This window comes from Microtus ochrogaster, unplaced genomic scaffold (genome assembly GCF_000317375.1).
Source record: "Microtus ochrogaster isolate Prairie Vole_2 unplaced genomic scaffold, MicOch1.0 UNK6, whole genome shotgun sequence".
NCBI classification, from domain to species: Eukaryota; Metazoa; Chordata; class Mammalia; order Rodentia; family Cricetidae; genus Microtus; species Microtus ochrogaster.
In genome coordinates, this window is record NW_004949104.1 from 12977752 (window position 1) to 12995871 (window position 18120).

The following is an 18120-nucleotide window of genomic DNA, read 5'->3' on the forward strand; positions in this document are numbered from 1 at the left end:
CTGAAGTTCATTTTGATGAAGGTGTGCAGGACAGCAAATGCTCTTTGTGTTCACGGCCCCGTTTTGAAGGGTCTCGTCATCTCTGTCCCCTCCGGTTTAACACTGGGATGATTGTTACACTAATTTGTCACATGTCCTCTTCCCAGAGGCAGGCTGCAGAATTACTCATCAGAGCTGGATGTCTGCCCTGCCTGGATGTGGTGACCCCCCATTCCAGAGAGTCTCCCCACAGCTGGGCCCACTGTCTGCCCTGCGGTGAGTGGAAGGAATTCAGCAAAAACTCTGCTCGCTCAGCAGCCCGGCCCAGGGAGCCTGGACTATGGAAAATCACATGTGGTTTTCAAGTTGTTGGAAACTGAGAGGATTGTTCTGCCAGTTGTTGGGATGGCCGGCCACTGCCTGGAAGACTCGGGCTCACACAGCACAGGGAATCACCTCACTCTGTGGGCATCGGACCCCACTGATGAAGTCCAGGCAGCAGGGCTGCAGAGAAGGAGGACTTCTCCCAGGTCAGGGAAGAGTCTGCAAGTCTGGTCCTTTTCCCTTTGGTCCCTGGGAAGGCCCAGTGTCCAAGAGGGACACTCTCTGAGGTTCCAGAGACCTGGTGGTGAAAACTAGTTTCTTGGACCTCCAATTCAAAACCGCATCTCCCCAAATACACATGGTGGAACTAACCAGTAGACTTGGGAGCAATTGAAAAAAAAAAAAAAAAGAGCTCCTATGGCCATCAGACCTTCCATGTTGGAGCTCTTGCCACAGAGAGTGCACAGGCTTCAGGCTCAGGTTAGGGAGGTCTGTGTGCGGCAGGCTCAGGTTAGGGAGGTCTGTCTGTGTGCTGCAGGCTCAGGTTAGGGAGGTCTGTATGCGGCAGACTCAGGTTAGGGGGGGTCTGTCTGTCTGCTGCAGGCTCAGGTTAGGGAGGTCTATCTGCTGCCTAGTTCCCAGGTTTTTGCAGCCTCCTGCCCTATGTACAGCTCCCCACTAGAGCTCAGGGATGATGGGCCTTCTAGTAAGTAAGTCTTGATCAGCAGCTAACCAGAGGGCTTCTGGGAAGAAAACTGGCCTTGCCCTCCCTACTGGTGCTGCCGGGGACATGCTGACTGTTGACTTTCTCTCTCTCTCTCTCTCTTTCTGTGTGTGTGTGTGTGTGTGAGAGAGAGAGAGAGAGAGAGAGAGACGAGAGACGAGAGAGAGAGAATCTTTGGAAGGTGGGTTCTGTTCAATCTTAGAAGGCTTACCTGGAAGTTTGTCTATCACTGATACTGTAAGTACCCTCTCAAGGGGAGAAACAGACTTACCCAGCAGGCTTTGACTCAGGGCCCTACTGGGTGGGGCTTGAGCTCTCATGAGAGTCTGGTTTTCCTTTCCCCTCCCCGAAAGTGGCTTTGGAGGTCCTCGTGTGGGCTCCTCTGTCCAGGGTCCCCGTTGCTGAGTTCCTGGCCTCGGTCTTCCCTACCTCAACTTTTCCCAGGAGAGTTCCACATCTTTGGTGGCTGGAATTCTGGCCGGTCCCAAGCAAACATCTTATTGAAAGGTCTGTACATTCTATGGTGTTACATAGATTTCAGCTGAGACCTCCAGGCTTGCCTAGTTCCCTTAGAGCAAGTCACAGCATAAAGCTCCCACTCTGTGGGGTGAGAGGAACAGCTCTAAAGAGGTGCTGTGAATTACTCGGGAACTCCATGGGAGGCCACAGCATTTCTCAGACATGGGGAGCCAGTGAGGAAGCTTGTGACACCATTTGATAAGACAGGCCTCTGAGATCTGGATACAGAAGAGACAGCAGTCACCAGCAAGCAGGAGTAAGTATGACCCTTGTGATCCCGAGTCACCCAGCACTTTCTGGGGGCTTGAATGGTTGGTACCATTCAACAATGACATATGCTAACTAGAACTTTGCCTGTATGTTAGGTCCAAAGGGGCAGATCCTTCCTCTCAGAGTGGAACCATTCTTTCCCACTGAAGCACAGGGAAACTAAGATCCTCCGTAAGGTATGAAGAAACAGGAAATGCCTTCCATCTCCTGCTCATCCCTAGCACCCCCCTTGCTTCTGACCCATCATCAGCCAGCATAACTGACTAAGCTCAGTTATTTTACTTACTTATTTATTATTTTGGCTATTTGAGACAGGGTTTCTCTGTGCAGTCCTTGCTGTCCAGAAACTCTGTAGACCAGGTTGTCCCAGGCTGTCCCTGAACTTAGAGATCTGCCTGCCTCTGCTTCCTAAGTTCTGGGACTAGAGGCATGCAACACCACAGCCCAACTCATTTCTTTATTTATCTTTAAATATTCATTTTAATTTAATTTAATTTTTGTACTAGTGTTTGTCCCCTAAGTACATCTGTGCACCATCTGCATGCAGTGCTTGTGAAGGCCAGAAGAGGGCATCGGTCTTCCTTGCCCTTGACCCAAGCCTCTCCCTCTTGGTTCCTCTCCTGGGGCTTCCCTCTGCAGGTAGCGCTCTTGGCAGGGTGCTTGTTCCAAGGCCTCAGAGGTGCAAACAATACAGATTCAATGAAGGACCTCCGCTTCCCCAGGGACTCTCCAGCCTACTGTGCAGCACTGAGGGACACCACACTTCTCTCAGGTTGTTCTGCTTGAGAAGACCATGTTACGTTCACACGGAAGGCTGGAGACAGGAGGGGAGAGGAGTTACCAAACTGTCTATCCCCATCCCACCCCAAACACTTGAACATGGACACAGAGTGCCTTGGATCCTCTGAGCGCTCTTGGTCATGGAAGCCACCGGCCTCCCACTTCCTCAACTGGCCTTGATCTAAATCAAATTCCAGACATTTGATTTAGATGTTACGCTCTTCGGCAGAGTGTAGGGCTCCCCTCACAGGCTCTGACTTCTGGTTATCCCCCGCCCCAGAACTATGGGCCCAAGTCAGAAGGACTTCCCGAAAAGGGCTCCTTAGGGGAGGAACAGCAGCCTAGCATAGTGTTCCCTGTCCACCTTCCCGACTCCCCTCAGAGCTCCTGAGACCAGCTCCCCACAGATACCCTGCTCACATTCCTGTTTGTGACTCACTGAGGCTGAGGACAAGGCTCTCTAGACCTTGGGTTTTTTTGTTTTACATTTTTGAAATGATTTCTGTTTTCCCTGGCAGAGAATACCCAGGGAAAATCAGTCCAAGTATGACCCATTCCTAGGGAAGTGACATCCCATGGCCCCTCGTGCACCCTGTGGCCTCCCCAGCATGACACACTGGACCCGAGGGGTGCACGGAAGCAAATTCCCAGAACTGAGCTTGAGCATGGTGATTCAGCAGAGGACAGTGGGTGAGACTTGCTTCATTCACCCTTGCTGCTACCGCCAAGCTGAGTCACTTCTGCGGAGGCCTAGCTGTGAGAGTTGTCCTGGGGTGGGTGTTGGGGACAGCACTGACGAGGGCCTGTAGCCCGTGGGATGCAAGTGTTGACCATGTGTTCCAGGCACAACACAACATGGTCCGTTTAATATGCATACAGTAAGTTGCGGACTCTGAGGTCACTTGTCGACATCAGCTGGCTAGGAGGGCAGGGGTGGGATAGACCTCAGGGACCAGTTCTTGCTGTAGCATCCCTACTTGCTTAAGGAGAGCAAGTGGGGGGGGGGCACTCCTGGTTAGAGAAAGGAAAGAAAGAACTAATTGTCCACAATGGGACTTGAGAGCTGAGCTCTAAGTAGGGCTCCTAGCTCCAGGGCAGCAGCTGGCTTGCTGAGGACAGTTTTTCACAACCTCCCTCAAAAAAGTGAATCTTCACAAGGCTGTCTTTTCTGTTGTGGACAGTGATTGGCTTCAAAGACCTGGGATGTTGGTGACAACTGCACGAAGGTGACATTTGCACCTGTACGCAGCAGGTGATGAGTGTTGAAGAACCAGCCTCCAGAGAGTGGGGAGGAGTGGGTTGACAGTACGCTGGGGGCCCTCCCTCCCTTTCCTAGCAGGCTGGGAGGCTCAGAGCAGAGGGCACAACAGGTAGAGCATAGGCCTCCTTAGACCCTGCACACTCCCTCCCGCAAAACTTCTGCTCTGTAGCCGCTCCTCCCAGGCCTTCCTTCCCCCACTCGCCCTGCACCCAGACCCACTAAACTGGGCGCAGACGCTGCTTGTAGTCGGGGCTCCATACTGCTCCGCCTCCCTCCCCCGCAGCCCCCGGTCCAAGGCCGACTCCTCCTCCTCTCCCTCCGGAAACCCGAAGCCCCCGCCCTGGCCAGGCCGTCGCAAGCACTCTGGAGGGCGGTCCGCGTGAGAGCTAGCCACGCGGGGCTGGAGCGCCCAGGGCCGCCAGAACCTCTCCCAGAGCCTCTTGTCCTCCCTGACTCTCCCACTCCTTTTTGGATACCCTCGACGCCCACGTTGCTCCTCAGGGTCTCTCACGCCCTTTCCCGCCCCCACGCGGGGCACCGCCCCTGCCACCCAAGTCTTTGCTTGAGCCCACCCCGCTCCCGCGGGTGCCTAAAGCCATGGCTGTGGTGCGCACCGCACCCCTGCTCTGCGGCCTCCTGGCACTGCTGGCGCTGTGCCCCGGGGGGAGCCCACAGACGGTGCTGACGGACGATGAGATCGAGGAGTTCCTCGAAGGCTTCCTTTCGGAGCTGGAGACCCAGTCCCCGCCCCGGGAGGACGACGTGGAATCCCAGCCACTTCCAGAGCCTACCCAGCGTCCCCGCAAATCCAAGGCAGGGGGCAAGGTTCGGGCAGACACAGAAGGTGAGAACCTGGAGGCATGGGAGGCCATGGCCTCAGGTGAGCATACAGGGGCGCTGGAGGGTCTGGCCACTTCCCATGCTGCCCAGTGAGAAAGTGCTCTCCAGTGCTATACAAGGCAACACCGTGCCAGGTGGCGGTTCTAGCCAGGAGTTTGGAGACCTGGGGGTATGTCCAACACAGGGTGGCACTGGGCTTTTTCGGTTCTGAGGATCCAGTCGTCCAAGACTCACGAGGATGCAGGTTTGGGCCAGAAGGGGATTGTGTTTTACCTCCCCATTCAAACTGGCCCTAGTCTGATAGTGGCAAGCTTCTGCCTCCTCCCCTCCCTCAGAAACACACAGGCAGGGGAGGGGGATGCGGAAGACCTCTGTCCCCAAACTTCCAGGTGAAAGTGGGTAGTCTGAGATGGTCAGAACTAGCCGAGGTGATAGCATCACCAAGGCATGTAATCTGGGGCCTCTTACGTAACCAGATGTCCATAATTCTTGGCTGTTTTTCATGGCCCTCTGGAGGGTGGCAGAGGATCTTGTGATCTCTCTCCCAGGAGACTGCAAGGCACCGTTCATCATTCCTGAGGTCAGCAGCTCCCCGTCCAGTCCCGACTGCTGTAGGTCTGTCCTGTTCTCCTCTACCAGTCAAGGCCTAGACATGGCTGCAAGGGCTTCTGCTGCGTGTTTTGTAATGTTCCCTGTGGTGCAGGCAACTGCCGTTCTGTTTCCCATCCACCATTAAATTCTCTGCAGTATTTGCAGCTCTCGGGGTGCTGGGAGGGTGGCCCCTGCTACTAGACTTCTCTGAGATGAGCCAGCAGCTAGGAGCTACCTACCTGTCCCTTGGTCCTTGACGTGGTTCTTCTGTTGGTTCTGGCTCACAACCTACCCTAAGCCTTCCTTTTAGACTTCAAGTCATGCCTGCCTGTCACCTTCCTCCTTTGGTGCGGTGCTAGGGAATCAGACACGAGGCTTTGCCCACACCAGGGGCTGCTCTAGTACTGAACTACACTGCAGCCAGACTCTTTGAAGTTCATCTTGTCCCTTAAGGAGAGGCCTAGCCATGCCCTTTAATTTACCTGGCAGTTTGCTCGGGGAGCCTTGCTCCTTTAGGCATTTTCCTGTGCCTTCCCTGCCTGGGAAGAACTGTGCTCCAGGACTAACCAGACATGGAAAAAGTGGATTGTGAGGGACCCCCATGGAAGTTCTGGCAGATGGCGGTGTCTCCCTAGGTATCGTGCCCCATACTGAGCCTTCAGAGCAGTCGAGAGCTGATGCTGAGGGCTTGAGGTGTGCAGACAGGAAGCCTGGACACGGATCTCATTCTGCCACTTGAGCAAGTGGCTAACCTGAGTTTCCTGATCTATACCAGGGGCGGGCGAGTGCCCCCATGCCCAGGCTGTGGGCATTCTGAGAACACATGGGCACACAGAATGGGCTCTGATTGTTTAACCCACATCTTCATCCTTGGCAGTCCCTGCAGAAAAGAACAAAGACAGAGGGAAGAAAGGAAAGAAGGACAAAGGCCCTAAGGTTACAAAACAACCTGTGGAGGGGTCCACCAGGCCTCCCAAGAAGGGAAAGGAGAAGCCACCCAAGGCCACCAAGAAGCCCAAGGAGAAGCCACCAAAGGCCACCAAGAAGCCCAAGGAGAAGCCACCCAAGGCCACCAAGAAGCCCAAGGAGAAGCCACCCAAGGCCACTAAGAGGCCCTCGGCAGGGAAGAGGCTCTCAACCGTGGCCCCCTTAGAAACGCTGGAGTGGCCACTACCCCCACCCTCTAACCCCAGCCCCGAGGAGCTACCCCAGGAGAGAGGTTTGTAACAGGCTCCTTGGGGCTCTGACCTCTTTGAGGACATGGAGAAATGAGGAGAGATCCCTGGGACCCTAAGATAAGGAAGCTTTGAGGCCTTGTCATGAACTTGGTGGTTTTATCAATAAATTCTCTTAAGGCTGCCACTTGGGCAGGGAGAGAGCTTGGGGGAGCTTATAGGTGGAGAACCCTGCCCCCTGGCCCCACCTGCTTTCCTCAGCTTTATAGTAAGCTTTGAAGTAAGCTTCCCGCCATCACCTGGCGGGCAGTGGAGCACTCTAGCCCCAGGGTATACCAGCAGAGTGCCTATGCTTCCTCGGGAGTGAGCTGTGGCCTTAGGAGGGTACCGCAGGTCCAGCTGTCTTAAGCTCTCAAGGTGGTCCGGGTAGGCACCCCTGTTTATCCACTCCTGGGTCTTGTGTTGTAGGAAGAACCTTCCCAAATACCTGGCAGGGTCAAGGAGAGGGGACCCAGGTGGAGGCCAAGGAGCCCCAGCCAGGTGAGTAGCTGTCACCATCGCAGTCTCAGGGTGGCCACCACTCAGCCCTACTAGACTCAGGGGCTTTCTGGACCTGGGTATGGCTGTTAGAAGGCCACTGTTGTCTCCCCTCAGAGCCAGAGGAGGAGACCGAGGCACCCACGCTGGACTACAATGACCAGATAGAGAGGGAGGATTATGAGGACTGTGAGTAGGACCCCTCCGTGGGCGTGGATTAGACTCTGGCCTGGTCATTGATGGTCCTACCTAAGCACCTAGGATGGCTGCTGAGAATCTGCTTCCCCCTTAGTTGAATATATCCGGCGCCAGAAGCAGCCCAGACCAACACCCAGCAGGAGGAGGCTCTGGCCAGAACGCCTTGAGGAGAAGGTGGAAGAGCCAGAAGAAAGGAAGGAAGTCGGTAAGATGGGAGACATTAGAGGGGACTCAGGGTCGGGGAGAGGCCCTAGTTCACCTCCACCTTACCCCCACAGATCCACCTCTGCAGCCCCTGCTGCCTCCTGACTATGGGGATGGCTACTTGATCCCCAACTATGACGACAGTGAGTATCTAGTATCCCAGAGTTCAAGGTATGCAGGCTCGTGGACATGGGCCTTCTTTGCTTCCCTTCCTGGCTCCTGACTTTGCTCTTGCCTCCAATAGGGGTGTCCCTGCGACTCCGCCTCAGGCCTGTTACCATATGTGGACCCAGCCCTCCCTACCCTGGACTCTAGCAGGCTTCCTGCCTGCTCACTGCCTTCTCCAGAGGGCTGGGCTGTTGCCCTCGGTGCTCTCCTTTCCCAGATCCCATTGGATCGCTCAGATCTCCTTCCTGGGCTCTCGCCTTGTACAGTCCTTACCATTTCCCTGCCCTTGTGTTACTATTAATGACTCCAGCCCTTGGCCTCAGCCCAGATCTCAGGGCCCGCCCTCCCCTGGCCACATGCGCTAGCTGCCACCCAGACATATCTCGTGCCCTGGTGCCCAGGCATATCTCTGCTCATCTTTGATTTTTTTCCTTCCCATAGGCAGAACTTGCACCAGGTTTGTGACCTCAGTCTTAGCCTGTCCCCTACCTTCTCACCTCTCTCCCCTATTGATCAGGCCTGCTCTGTGAGCTCCTGTGAAGTCAGGAGCGAGGCCAGAACAGGATCGGGGCCAGCTAAACCTGGCTTTCTCTCCCACAGTGGACTATTACTTCCCCCATCCTCCACCACAGAAGCCAGATGTTGGACAAGAGGTGGATGAAGAGAAGGAGGAGCTGAGTGAGTGAGACCAGGCAGACACCGTAGCAGGCCAGCCTCTGAGGCCACTGTGTCTGCTCCATGAGCCTCCTGCTCAGCCTGATCCTTATCTGCATGCTCTAGGCTCAGCCTCACCCCTCCCCACATGCTCTCAGGTCAGCCTGACCCTCATGTGTCCCCAGCTTAGCCTGAACCCCGTCACATGCCCCCAGCTCAGCCCGACCCCTTCTGCTTGCTCTCAGGTCAGCCTGACCTTCACGGACCCCTAGCTCAGCCTGACACCCTTCTCCATGTATTCCCTGCTCAGCCTGGCTTTCCCTACTCCAGGTCCAGGGCTAACCTGACTGGCCTCTCTTATCTTACATGCCCCCAGAGAAACCCAAAAAGGAGGGCAGTAACCCCAAGGAGGAGATAGAGGACAAGTGGGCTGTGGAGAAAAACAAGGACCACAAAGGTTTGTGGCCAGTCCCCATGGTGTAGCATTTGGCCTTTTGCCACTGTAGGCCCTTGGCTTCAACCTTTTCCTTTGTTAACAGGGCCACGGAAGGGCGAGGACTTGGAAGAGGAGTGGGCCCCAGTGGAGAAAATCAGTGAGTAAGGCCAGGTGTCAGGTGATGGCCCACTCAGGACTGCACACTGGACCAGATTTCCTGGTGTAGTTTTGACCCCCAGAAACCTATCCCACTGTAGATTCTTGTAGCACATGGAAGAACCCCGTGAGCTGAAGACAGCCTTCCTCAGCTGTAACTGTGCTCTGACCTGAGGTTGGCCTGCTTAGCGGTTGGGGAAGGGCAGAACTTCTTGGTGTCCAGCAGCTGGGTGACGGTGGGATGGGGGCAGAGCCTAGGGGAGGAAGGGAGGTCTCCAGCTGCCTTTATAGGTTTCATTTTGAAGCCATGTGCAAAGGGCCTCACCTAGGTGAAGTTGCTGGAATTTCTCATAAGTGTTGGGCACCATCAGCTCATCCTTCAGATGGTAGCTAATGCAGGAGAAACAGGCTTGGGTCATACTGGCTCCTGGCCTGCTCTGAACCCCCTGGAGATGGGTGGAATCTGTAGTCTTCAGAGTCATAGTGCCCTAACTGGCACCCCCATGTAAGAGGCCTGCGCTATAGGCCTGTTGGCTCTGGACAGTGAAGGGAGGTTGAGCATGAGCCGCTGATCCAGGCCGTCCATCTGCAGAGTGCCCACCTATTGGGATGGAATCACACCGCATTGAGGACAACCAGATCCGTGCCTCCTCCATGCTGCGCCATGGCCTAGGAGCTCAGCGGGGCCGGCTCAACATGCAGGTGGGTGAGTGGACGGTCCGTCCTGCAGTGGGCAAGGGCTCCCCTGCCCATGCTCAGCATCCCCTTTAACAGGCTGGCACTAATGAAGATGACTACTATGACGGGGCGTGGTGTGCTGAGGATGAGTCGCAGACCCAGTGGATTGAGGTGGACACCAGGAGGACAACTCGGTTCACAGGCGTCATTACACAAGGCCGCGATTCCAGCATCCAGTATGTAGACAGGCTCTTAGGCAGTGGGCAGGGACTCTAGCATGGCTCTGAGTCCCGTTTGGGACATTCCAGATGGCTCTTGATCTGAACTAGGAAGGCCAGAAAAATCAGTGAAAGATCAACCATGCACCTGCCCCTCAGTCTTAGCTAGTAGGTTTGCATGTTCAGATGGACAGGCAAGTGTTGCAGCGGCCACAGCCTATGACCAGACAGAAAATCTGGCTCCAGAGGTCCAGGCCATGCTCCAGTGCCTAGCTGACGCTTTACTTGGCTATGTCTGCTCCACAGTGACGACTTTGTGACCACCTTCTTTGTGGGCTTCAGCAACGACAGCCAGACCTGGGTGATGTACACCAATGGCTATGAGGAGATGGTGGGTGCCCGAGTCTTCTGCTTTGCCCTCATTGTCTGGGCCAGCGTGGGCTCTTGGGAGAGCAGGGTACCACACAGAGGCCTGTTTCTCTCCAGACCTTCCATGGGAATGTGGACAAGGACACGCCTGTGCTGAGTGAGCTCCCCGAGCCAGTGGTCGCCCGTTTCATTCGCATCTATCCGCTCACCTGGAACGGTAGCCTGTGCATGCGGCTGGAGGTGCTAGGCTGCCCTGTGACCCGTGAGTGAAGAGGGGCTGGCTGTGGCTTGGGGTAGCCGCAGTGTGACTTGGGTCTGGAGCAAAGGGCAGCTGATTCAGGCCCTGTGTACTTGCTCTTCTGCAGCTGTCCACAGCTACTATGCACAGAACGAGGTGGTAACCACTGACAACCTGGACTTCCGGCACCACAGCTATAAGGATATGCGCCAGGTTAGAAGCTGGAGTACAGGCTGGGATGGGGTATAAGAGAGCTTGTACGTGGCCCTGTCCCTACTATTCCAAAGGTATAATCTCCCTTTAAGGAGTATTGGCCACCTTTGCTTTAGGGAAAGAACTAGTACCTAGTCCTCTGAGAGGGACGGGAGTTACCTGCCTCTTCCCATAGAACCCGTCAGAGAAGCAGAATAACTCAGTGACATGTCTTGTCCCTGCCAGCTGATGAAGATGGTGAATGAGGAGTGCCCCACAATTACCCGCACCTACAGCCTGGGCAAGAGTTCACGGGGGCTCAAGATCTACGCGATGGAAATCTCAGACAACCCTGGGGAGCACGAGCTGGGTGAGGGCCTGGGGACATTGTTTTGCCAATGACTAGAGTTGCGGGGTCCCTGCACTGCTTCCTTCCTGCTGGGCCTCTACAGTGATACATAGCACTCACCATCTGGTCCCTGACCTGGAGACCCCAGGGGACCAGGCCCGCCTTGCTGAGCCCCACAAGCGTCAGCTGTCCCCAACCCCTTTGGGTGTATCTGAGCCTTGCTGGGCTAAGTGCTTGCTATGGCTCCTGTCTTTGCAGGGGAGCCTGAGTTCCGCTACACAGCTGGGATCCATGGCAACGAGGTGCTCGGCCGAGAGCTCCTGTTACTGCTCATGCAGTACCTGTGCCACGAGTACCGCGACGGGAACCCCCGAGTGCGCAGCCTGGTACAGGACACTCGGATCCACTTGGTGCCTTCACTGAACCCAGACGGCTACGAGGTGGCCGTGCAGATGGTGGGTTGTGGGGCTCACATGGGTAGAGATTGGAGGCATGGGTGGACCTTCCCTGACTTACCACCCCATAGTCACTGATGGTTTTCCTTGCAGGGCTCAGAGTTTGGGAACTGGGCACTGGGGCTGTGGACTGAGGAGGGCTTTGACATCTTTGAGGACTTCCCAGATCTCAACTCTGTGCTCTGGGCAGCTGAGGAAAAGAAATGGGTCCCCTACAGGGTCCCCAACAATAACTTGCCAATCCCTGAACGCTACCTGTCCCCAGATGCCACGGTGAGGAACAGGTCCCGGAGTGCTGAGTGGCGGCAGCTGGGGTGGAGGGAGGGTTGCCGACAGGGAGCTGAGGTGGAGACACTGAGACTCTGGAGGGCAAGAGGAAGAATCGGGGACATGGGGAGGATGTGAGAAGTTCATCACTAATGTGGGGTTCCATGGACGTTAGGGAATATGACTTCTTTCGCCACACATCTCCAGGTATCCACAGAAGTCCGGGCCATCATTTCCTGGATGGAGAAGAACCCCTTCGTGCTGGGTGCAAATCTGAATGGTGGTGAGCGGCTTGTGTCTTACCCCTACGACATGGCTCGGACGCCTAGCCAGGAGCAGCTGTTGGCAGCAGCGATGGCAGCTGCCCGTGGAGAAGATGATTATGAGGGCTCCGAGGCCCAGGAGACTCCAGATCACGCCATTTTCCGCTGGCTGGCCATCTCTTTCGCCTCTGCCCATCTCACCATGACCGAGCCCTACCGGGGAGGGTGCCAGGCCCAGGACTACACCAGCGGCATGGGCATTGTCAACGGGGCCAAGTGGAATCCTCGGTCTGGGAGTAAGTCTTCCTGGGGAGAGCTTGGGGAAGGCTGTAGCCTGGGGAGGGGATGACTGTGGTCTGTTTTTGTCTGTCCAGCTATCAATGACTTCAGCTACCTGCATACTAACTGCCTGGAGCTCTCTATTTACCTGGGCTGTGACAAGTACCCTCATGAGAGTGAGCTGCCCCGGGAGTGGGAGAACAATAAGGAGGCGCTGCTCACCTTCATGGAGCAGGTGGGGCAGCCTGGGCTACACAGGAGGAGGGCGAAGCGTGGGAGGAGTGTGGACACAGAATCTCCATGTGCTCCCACACCTCCCTTTTACAGGTGCACCGTGGCATTAAGGGTGTGGTGACAGATGAGCAAGGCATTCCCATTGCCAATGCTACCATCTCCGTGAATGGCATCAACCATGGTGTGAAGACAGGTATTCGGCATGTGCCCCCCCCCCCCTTTTACGGATCCCGGACATGTACCTCTGGCTGGCCTAGAACTTCTGCATAGCCCAGGCTGGCCTTGAATTCAAGCCCTGCTTCGAGCACTAAGATTATAGAGCTAGTGTCATGACACCTGGCTATGTGTGTATAGCTTTGCCTTCCCATATGGGGACCTTGCCCTTCCAAAGTAGTAGCAAGTCTCCCCAAGTAGCAAAGCAAGCCTGCTTTGTATAGCAACCCAGGACCCAGAGGGTTCTTTGCACTCTGCCAGAGGTATTGGGCCTGCCCAGGACTTGGGAGAACTGGGCCTAGGGGAATCGGAGAGGGCAGAGCTGGCGAGGCTCTGGGACAACCAGGCCTCTCTTCTTTATACAGCAAGTGGAGGTGACTATTGGCGCATCCTCAACCCGGGTGAGTACCGTGTGACGGCCCACGCAGAGGGCTACACCTCAAGTGCCAAGACCTGCAACGTGGACTATGACATTGGGGCCACCCAGTGCAACTTCATCCTGGCTCGCTCCAACTGGAAGCGCATTCGGGAGATCTTGGCTATGAATGGGAACCGGCCTATTTTCCGCATCGACCCCTCACGACCCATGACCCCCCAGCAGCGGCGCATGCAGCAGCGCCGTCTACAGTACCGGCTCCGGATGAGGGAACAGATGCGGCTGCGCCGCCTCAATGCTACCACAGGCCCTGCCATAAGCCCCACCCCTTCCCCTACGCCTCCTTCTTCCCCTACACCAGGCCCTACACCAGGCATTACCTGGAGGCCCTCGGAAATTCCACCTACAACCACTGCAGGCTGGGAGGAGTCAGAGACTGAGACCTACACAGAAATAGTGACAGAGTTTGGGACAGAGTATGGGACTGAGCTGGAGGAGGAGGAAATGGAAGAGGAGGAAGAGGAGATGGACACGGGCCCCACATTTCCATTCACGACGGTGGAGACCTACACAGTGAACTTTGGGGATTTCTGAGACTGGGATCCCAATGCCCAATTCAAACTAAGACAGCACTTCCCAAGCCCGTGCTGGCTGACACTTAGCCATCGGAGGTCCCCCTGGGTGGGCCACCCTCCCCAGTGTGGGACATCAAGGCCACCAGGACTCCTAAGCCAGAGTCTACGCAGAAGCTCGAGTTCTACCTGCCAACCTTTGGGGAGGGCAGGCAAGGAAGCCAGGGTCACAGCAATAAAACAAACTCATGGCACCCATGGCACTGTTCTGCTCAGCGGGAGAGGAGGCTGGCTTGTTGGGGCTCCCGTCAGTTCCATCCTACACAAGCCCAGATGCTCAAGGCCCAGATCTGTAGATCTGTAAAAAAAAAAATCATGTTTTATTTACAGGGCTCATGCGGGAAGGGTGAATGGCCCAGCTGCCTCAGGGACCCAGCCCCAGGTCTCCCAGGTCATCATGTTCTGCTCCAAAGCCTGCGAAGCTGATAGGCTGGCAGGCCAGGCTGCGTAGGTTCACCAGACAGGCAGTCTGTGTAGAACTAAAGTCAGGAACGGCCACTAACAGCACCACCTGGTCCTCAGGACCTGCAAGACAACATATAGGGCCCACTTTAGGTTCTGGGTAGGACCTGCCTTACAGGGACGTCCCCAGAAACAGCAGCCATGGTTGTACCATGTGCTCAGGTCCACCTCAGACCCTCGCCAGTCAGCTACCCCACACACCATAACACAATCGCCACCACACACAGTGTCTATCCTGTAGGGACCTTTGTAAGGCAAAGTTGTTTCTGATGACTCAGGTCTGGAGCCCCCAAAGGTAAAACTTACCTCGGACGATTTTGGAGCCAAAGCTGGGGGTATTGCCACAGAAGTAGACATGGGGGCATTCCGGAAAGATGAACGGGTCACTTTTGTAGAAGGGGTAACACCCTGCAGAAAGACCTGTTGTTGAGCTACATTCTCACTGAATGCAACAGCACCCCAACTGTGGCAGAGTGCCCGGTGATCACAGGCCCAGTGATGCTAGGGGCTATACGCTCCTAGTCTGCAATTATACAGGCCTTGGGCGTGGACAGAATTTTGATTCCAGAATGGCTTCCAGAATGGCTTCTCTGAAATGTAACTGAGCAGATACCTAGGGTGTCTGGAGCCGTGGGGCTGAGGTGACGGACCCGCAGGGTCCACTCTAGGATCTCTAAGTGGTCTTCCATGCTGCTGTATCGGAAGATATCACTCACATTCTGTCCAGACGTCCCCAGGAACCTGGAAGAGGAAAGCTCTGCTGACTGTGGCCTGGGTGGAGACGGGGGTGGGGGGGGGTGGAGGTGGAGGCAGCGCTATCACTGCCACCCAGCCACAAAGACTATCTCAGATCCTACCCAATGGCCTCACGGGGATGCCCAAGCCAACCCTGCAGGGTAGACAGATGCCAGGAGGGCCTTCTGCAGTCCTGTGCCCTCCCAGGCTTACTTCGTCCCCGTGTCTTGTACATGTAGACTACCTTACTCCATCGATGGTGGCTTGATATGGGTTGGTGACCAGCTGCAGTGTGGAATAGGCCGTGGCCAGTGGGAACATGCAGGGGTGCAGGGGCTGCTGTGGGAGTGTATAGTTGGTCGGATCGAATTCGCCTGGCATCACATCCACAGGTACTGAGGCCTGGAGGGCACAAGGCAGGGGGAGCTCGTAGGCCGCGAGAGGCCCCACCCCCACGACTCTGCCCACCCTACCTCCCCTTCCCCGTCCGACAGCAGCTTCACCAGCTGGGTTCCCACAGCCCTGCCATTTCCCAATCTGCTCACACTCAGCTGTAGTAGGATCTCATCCAGCATTTTCACTGCCTCCACGCTGGCTGCCTGGGTTTTCTTGGTGAGGTACTTGGCCTGGGGGAAGAGATCTAGGATGTGGCCGGGCCCTCAGTGCCTCAGCTCTGGGCAAGGCAAAGGCCAGTAGCAGGTATCTCTATCTGCTGAAAGGTAGATAGGGGCTGACTGCACAGGTCCTGAACTCCACCCTGGCTCCCATACCTCATAAGGCAGCCCTGGAGCAGCAGGCCCAGTCATGCTAACAGGCCAGGCTGAGTAGTCAGGTGAACTCCGTACCTTATTGATGGAATCTCTGCTCTGGGTATTGTGACTGAGGAGGTTGCCGGCAAGGATGACTCGAGAGACATGCGCAGCGCTGCACTGTTCTCCTTCGTCCCCGAGCTGTCCTGTCACCACGTCCACCAGCAGCTGGGTGCCCAGGAGGCTCTCTCCGCCACCTCCGCCCAGGCCCAACCCGGACACCAGCAGCACAAACCTGCAGAGGATGGTGAGGTCTGTGGGCTGCTGGAAGGAGGAGGCGACTCCTCCCCACAGGGACACTGGGGTGCTAGAGTGGGGTGCCTCACCTGTCTGTGTCAAGAGGGGGCACAGGCTTCTGTGGAGCCAGGTCAGCAAAGCAGTGGTCCTCAACCTGAAACCTGCCATCGTCTCTCACAGAGCCAAACACTGCCAAGACCGTTCCTGAGGGAGGGTGAAGTCAGAACCCAAAGGTAGCCTTTGTGGGTCTCCTACCTCTAGGCCACCCCTCAGCCACTCCAGTGAAGCCTCGATTAGATGTCTCCTCGGGCTCACTGCTTTTGAATGGAGACAGGAAGATTGCTCTCCGAGATAATCCTCCATGGACTGGCAGCCCTTGACCACGTGAACCCATATCTACTTCCCAAGACTCTAGGAAGGGAGCCTGTAATTAATTCACAGGCTGCCCCATCCACACCCTTGCCAGGTCTCCCACCCCTCTGGGCTCCCACCTGTGACCAACTTGGACACATCGATGGTGCCTTTCAGTTTGATGCGCTGCAGTTCATCTTCTAAGACCAGCTCATCGTCTGGGTGGATATATTTGCTCCGAGGAGGCTGGGGGATCAGGTTGTGCTGGGGGACAGATGGAAGGCGGTCTTAGAGCCCAGGTTGCCATAGCTCCTGTGTTATGAAGTGGCACCACAACCCCTGCCTGCCTGGATTGGCTTTGCTACCCCCTCCAGTGAGAAGTCCAGCCTCAATCCACCAGGACAAGGTTGGTGCACCAGGGTGGTAGGGCTCACCTCCTCGCTTATCTCCCGCAGGATGGAGGGCTGGAGCGGCATGGCTTTGAAGAGCGTGCCCACCACACAGCACTGCTCCCCAGGCTGCAGCTCACACAACTTCTTCACTGCGACTCCACTGCCTGGATGTGAGGGCAGAGTCAGACTATGAGATCCCACCCTGATGACACCCAGAGGACCCTGCTGCCCAGCATCTACCACAGGACACTTACTGGGGCTCACAGGAGCTGCTCCCCCGGCCTTTGCCAGGAAGGAGAGCCTGTTAAGCGAAGGCTCCCTGGACCTCAATGCAATGGTGAAAGGGTCCACCAGAGGGGATAAAGGGACTGTGGGTGGAGTGGGACCTTGATGCCAAGCATCTACAGAGGCAGGGAAGGCCAGAGCGAGGGTGTGCGAAGACAGGAAAGAGACTGGAGTGGTTCAGGCACAATCCCAGGGCCTCCTGGAGCCACCAGAAACTGGAAGGAGCTACCCTAAAGCCTCTAGAAGGAACCAGCCCTGCTGACAACCTGATTTCAGACTTTTGGCCTGCAGAACCATGGGAGGCTAAATATGTGTTGTCCTAAGTCCCCTGTTTACAACACTTCATTACCATGGCCACAGGAAGCAATTGTGAACCGCATTACCTACATCTCAGTCACATGCTTATCCTGACAACTATCATGTCCTCAAAACTCCGGATTCTTCTCTTTGTTTTTTTAAGACAGTGTCTCACTACATAGCTCTGGCTGTCCTCAAACTCACAGTGACCAGCTGCCTCTGCCTCCCATGTGCTCGGATTAAAGGCGTATGCCACCATGCCAAGCTAAGACTTTGGGTTCTTATGTGCCAGCCCCTGCTCTGCCCAGTGCTCCATCCTCTGAAAATACACCTTCCACTTCCCACTTCATGTCCCCCCACCTCGGTCTCATTCTCTTCCCTGTGGAGCCAGCAGCCTTGCCATTCAGAGCCCCCAGGAGGCAAACAGAACGCATGTGAATGCCCATTCTGTTGTGCTCAGCAGGAAAGATGTGGAAAGCCAAGCTGCACAGGAAGAAGAATGCCAGTTCCAGAAAGTTCCAGGGATTCATCAGCACAGACCCAATCCTAGAACAGATTGCTGAGGAGGCAGGGTGAAGTGGGGGCTGGGCCAGAGCCACACTCATGCCCTGGAGCAGCCAAGAACATTCCTCGGAGCTCCACCCAGAGAGCAGGCAATTCCACGGCAGGAAGGGTTACTGGAGCACCACACAGAAGCCTCGGATGCCAACAGAAACAACAGATCCCGAATTCCCACCTGCGGCTCTGCTATGGTTTGGGTGCGGTCCATCCCTCAAAGACCAAGGCTTTTGGTGCCCAGCCTGTCATGATAAGGGGCCCTCTCGCTAGGATAGGAAATAGCTGTTCATTGCCAGAACTCAGGCCTTACCTCACACCAGCCTCTGAACAAAACCTACCTTTAACGCCACAGGTAAATTTAATCCTCATTCTTATCTTTTTTTTTTTTTAAGACAGAAAAGGTTTCTCTGCAGCG

The 18120-nt window shown here is 55.7% G+C and overlaps 2 protein-coding genes across 3 annotated transcripts in view; one reads left to right on the forward strand and one right to left on the reverse strand.

Moving 5' to 3' along the window:
* The first annotated feature begins 4202 nt into the window (after positions 1-4202).
* Positions 4203-13771, forward strand: Aebp1 (AE binding protein 1). The gene is made up of 21 exons (XM_005366182.2): positions 4203-4701; positions 6166-6507; positions 6932-7003; positions 7118-7189; positions 7293-7403; positions 7477-7545; positions 8171-8248; positions 8601-8681; positions 8764-8817; positions 9409-9518; positions 9591-9730; positions 10019-10103; positions 10199-10343; positions 10447-10532; positions 10758-10881; positions 11119-11315; positions 11409-11588; positions 11790-12141; positions 12220-12359; positions 12452-12551; positions 12937-13771. The coding sequence occupies exons 1-21, from the start codon at positions 4455-4457 to the stop codon at positions 13539-13541; spliced, it is 3390 nt and encodes a 1129-aa protein (XP_005366239.1). The 5' UTR covers positions 4203-4454; the 3' UTR covers positions 13542-13771.
* A 112-nt stretch (positions 13772-13883) lies between these two features.
* The window catches only part of Pold2 (DNA polymerase delta 2, accessory subunit), a 6044-nt gene continuing 1807 nt past the window's right edge, over positions 13884-18120 (reverse strand). For both annotated transcript variants that reach the window (XM_005366183.2, XM_013353385.2), the window contains exons 3-11: positions 16608-16729; positions 16314-16437; positions 15912-16026; positions 15622-15820; positions 15322-15402; positions 15021-15178; positions 14655-14782; positions 14348-14449; positions 13884-14104 (exon numbers count right to left, since the gene is read on the reverse strand). In XM_005366183.2, the coding sequence (XP_005366240.2) occupies positions 13944-14104; positions 14348-14449; positions 14655-14782; positions 15021-15178; positions 15322-15402; positions 15622-15820; positions 15912-16026; positions 16314-16437; positions 16608-16729 (1190 nt within the window). In that variant the 3' untranslated portion in view covers positions 13884-13943. The remainder of the gene's footprint in view (positions 14105-14347; positions 14450-14654; positions 14783-15020; positions 15179-15321; positions 15403-15621; positions 15821-15911; positions 16027-16313; positions 16438-16607; positions 16730-18120) is intronic.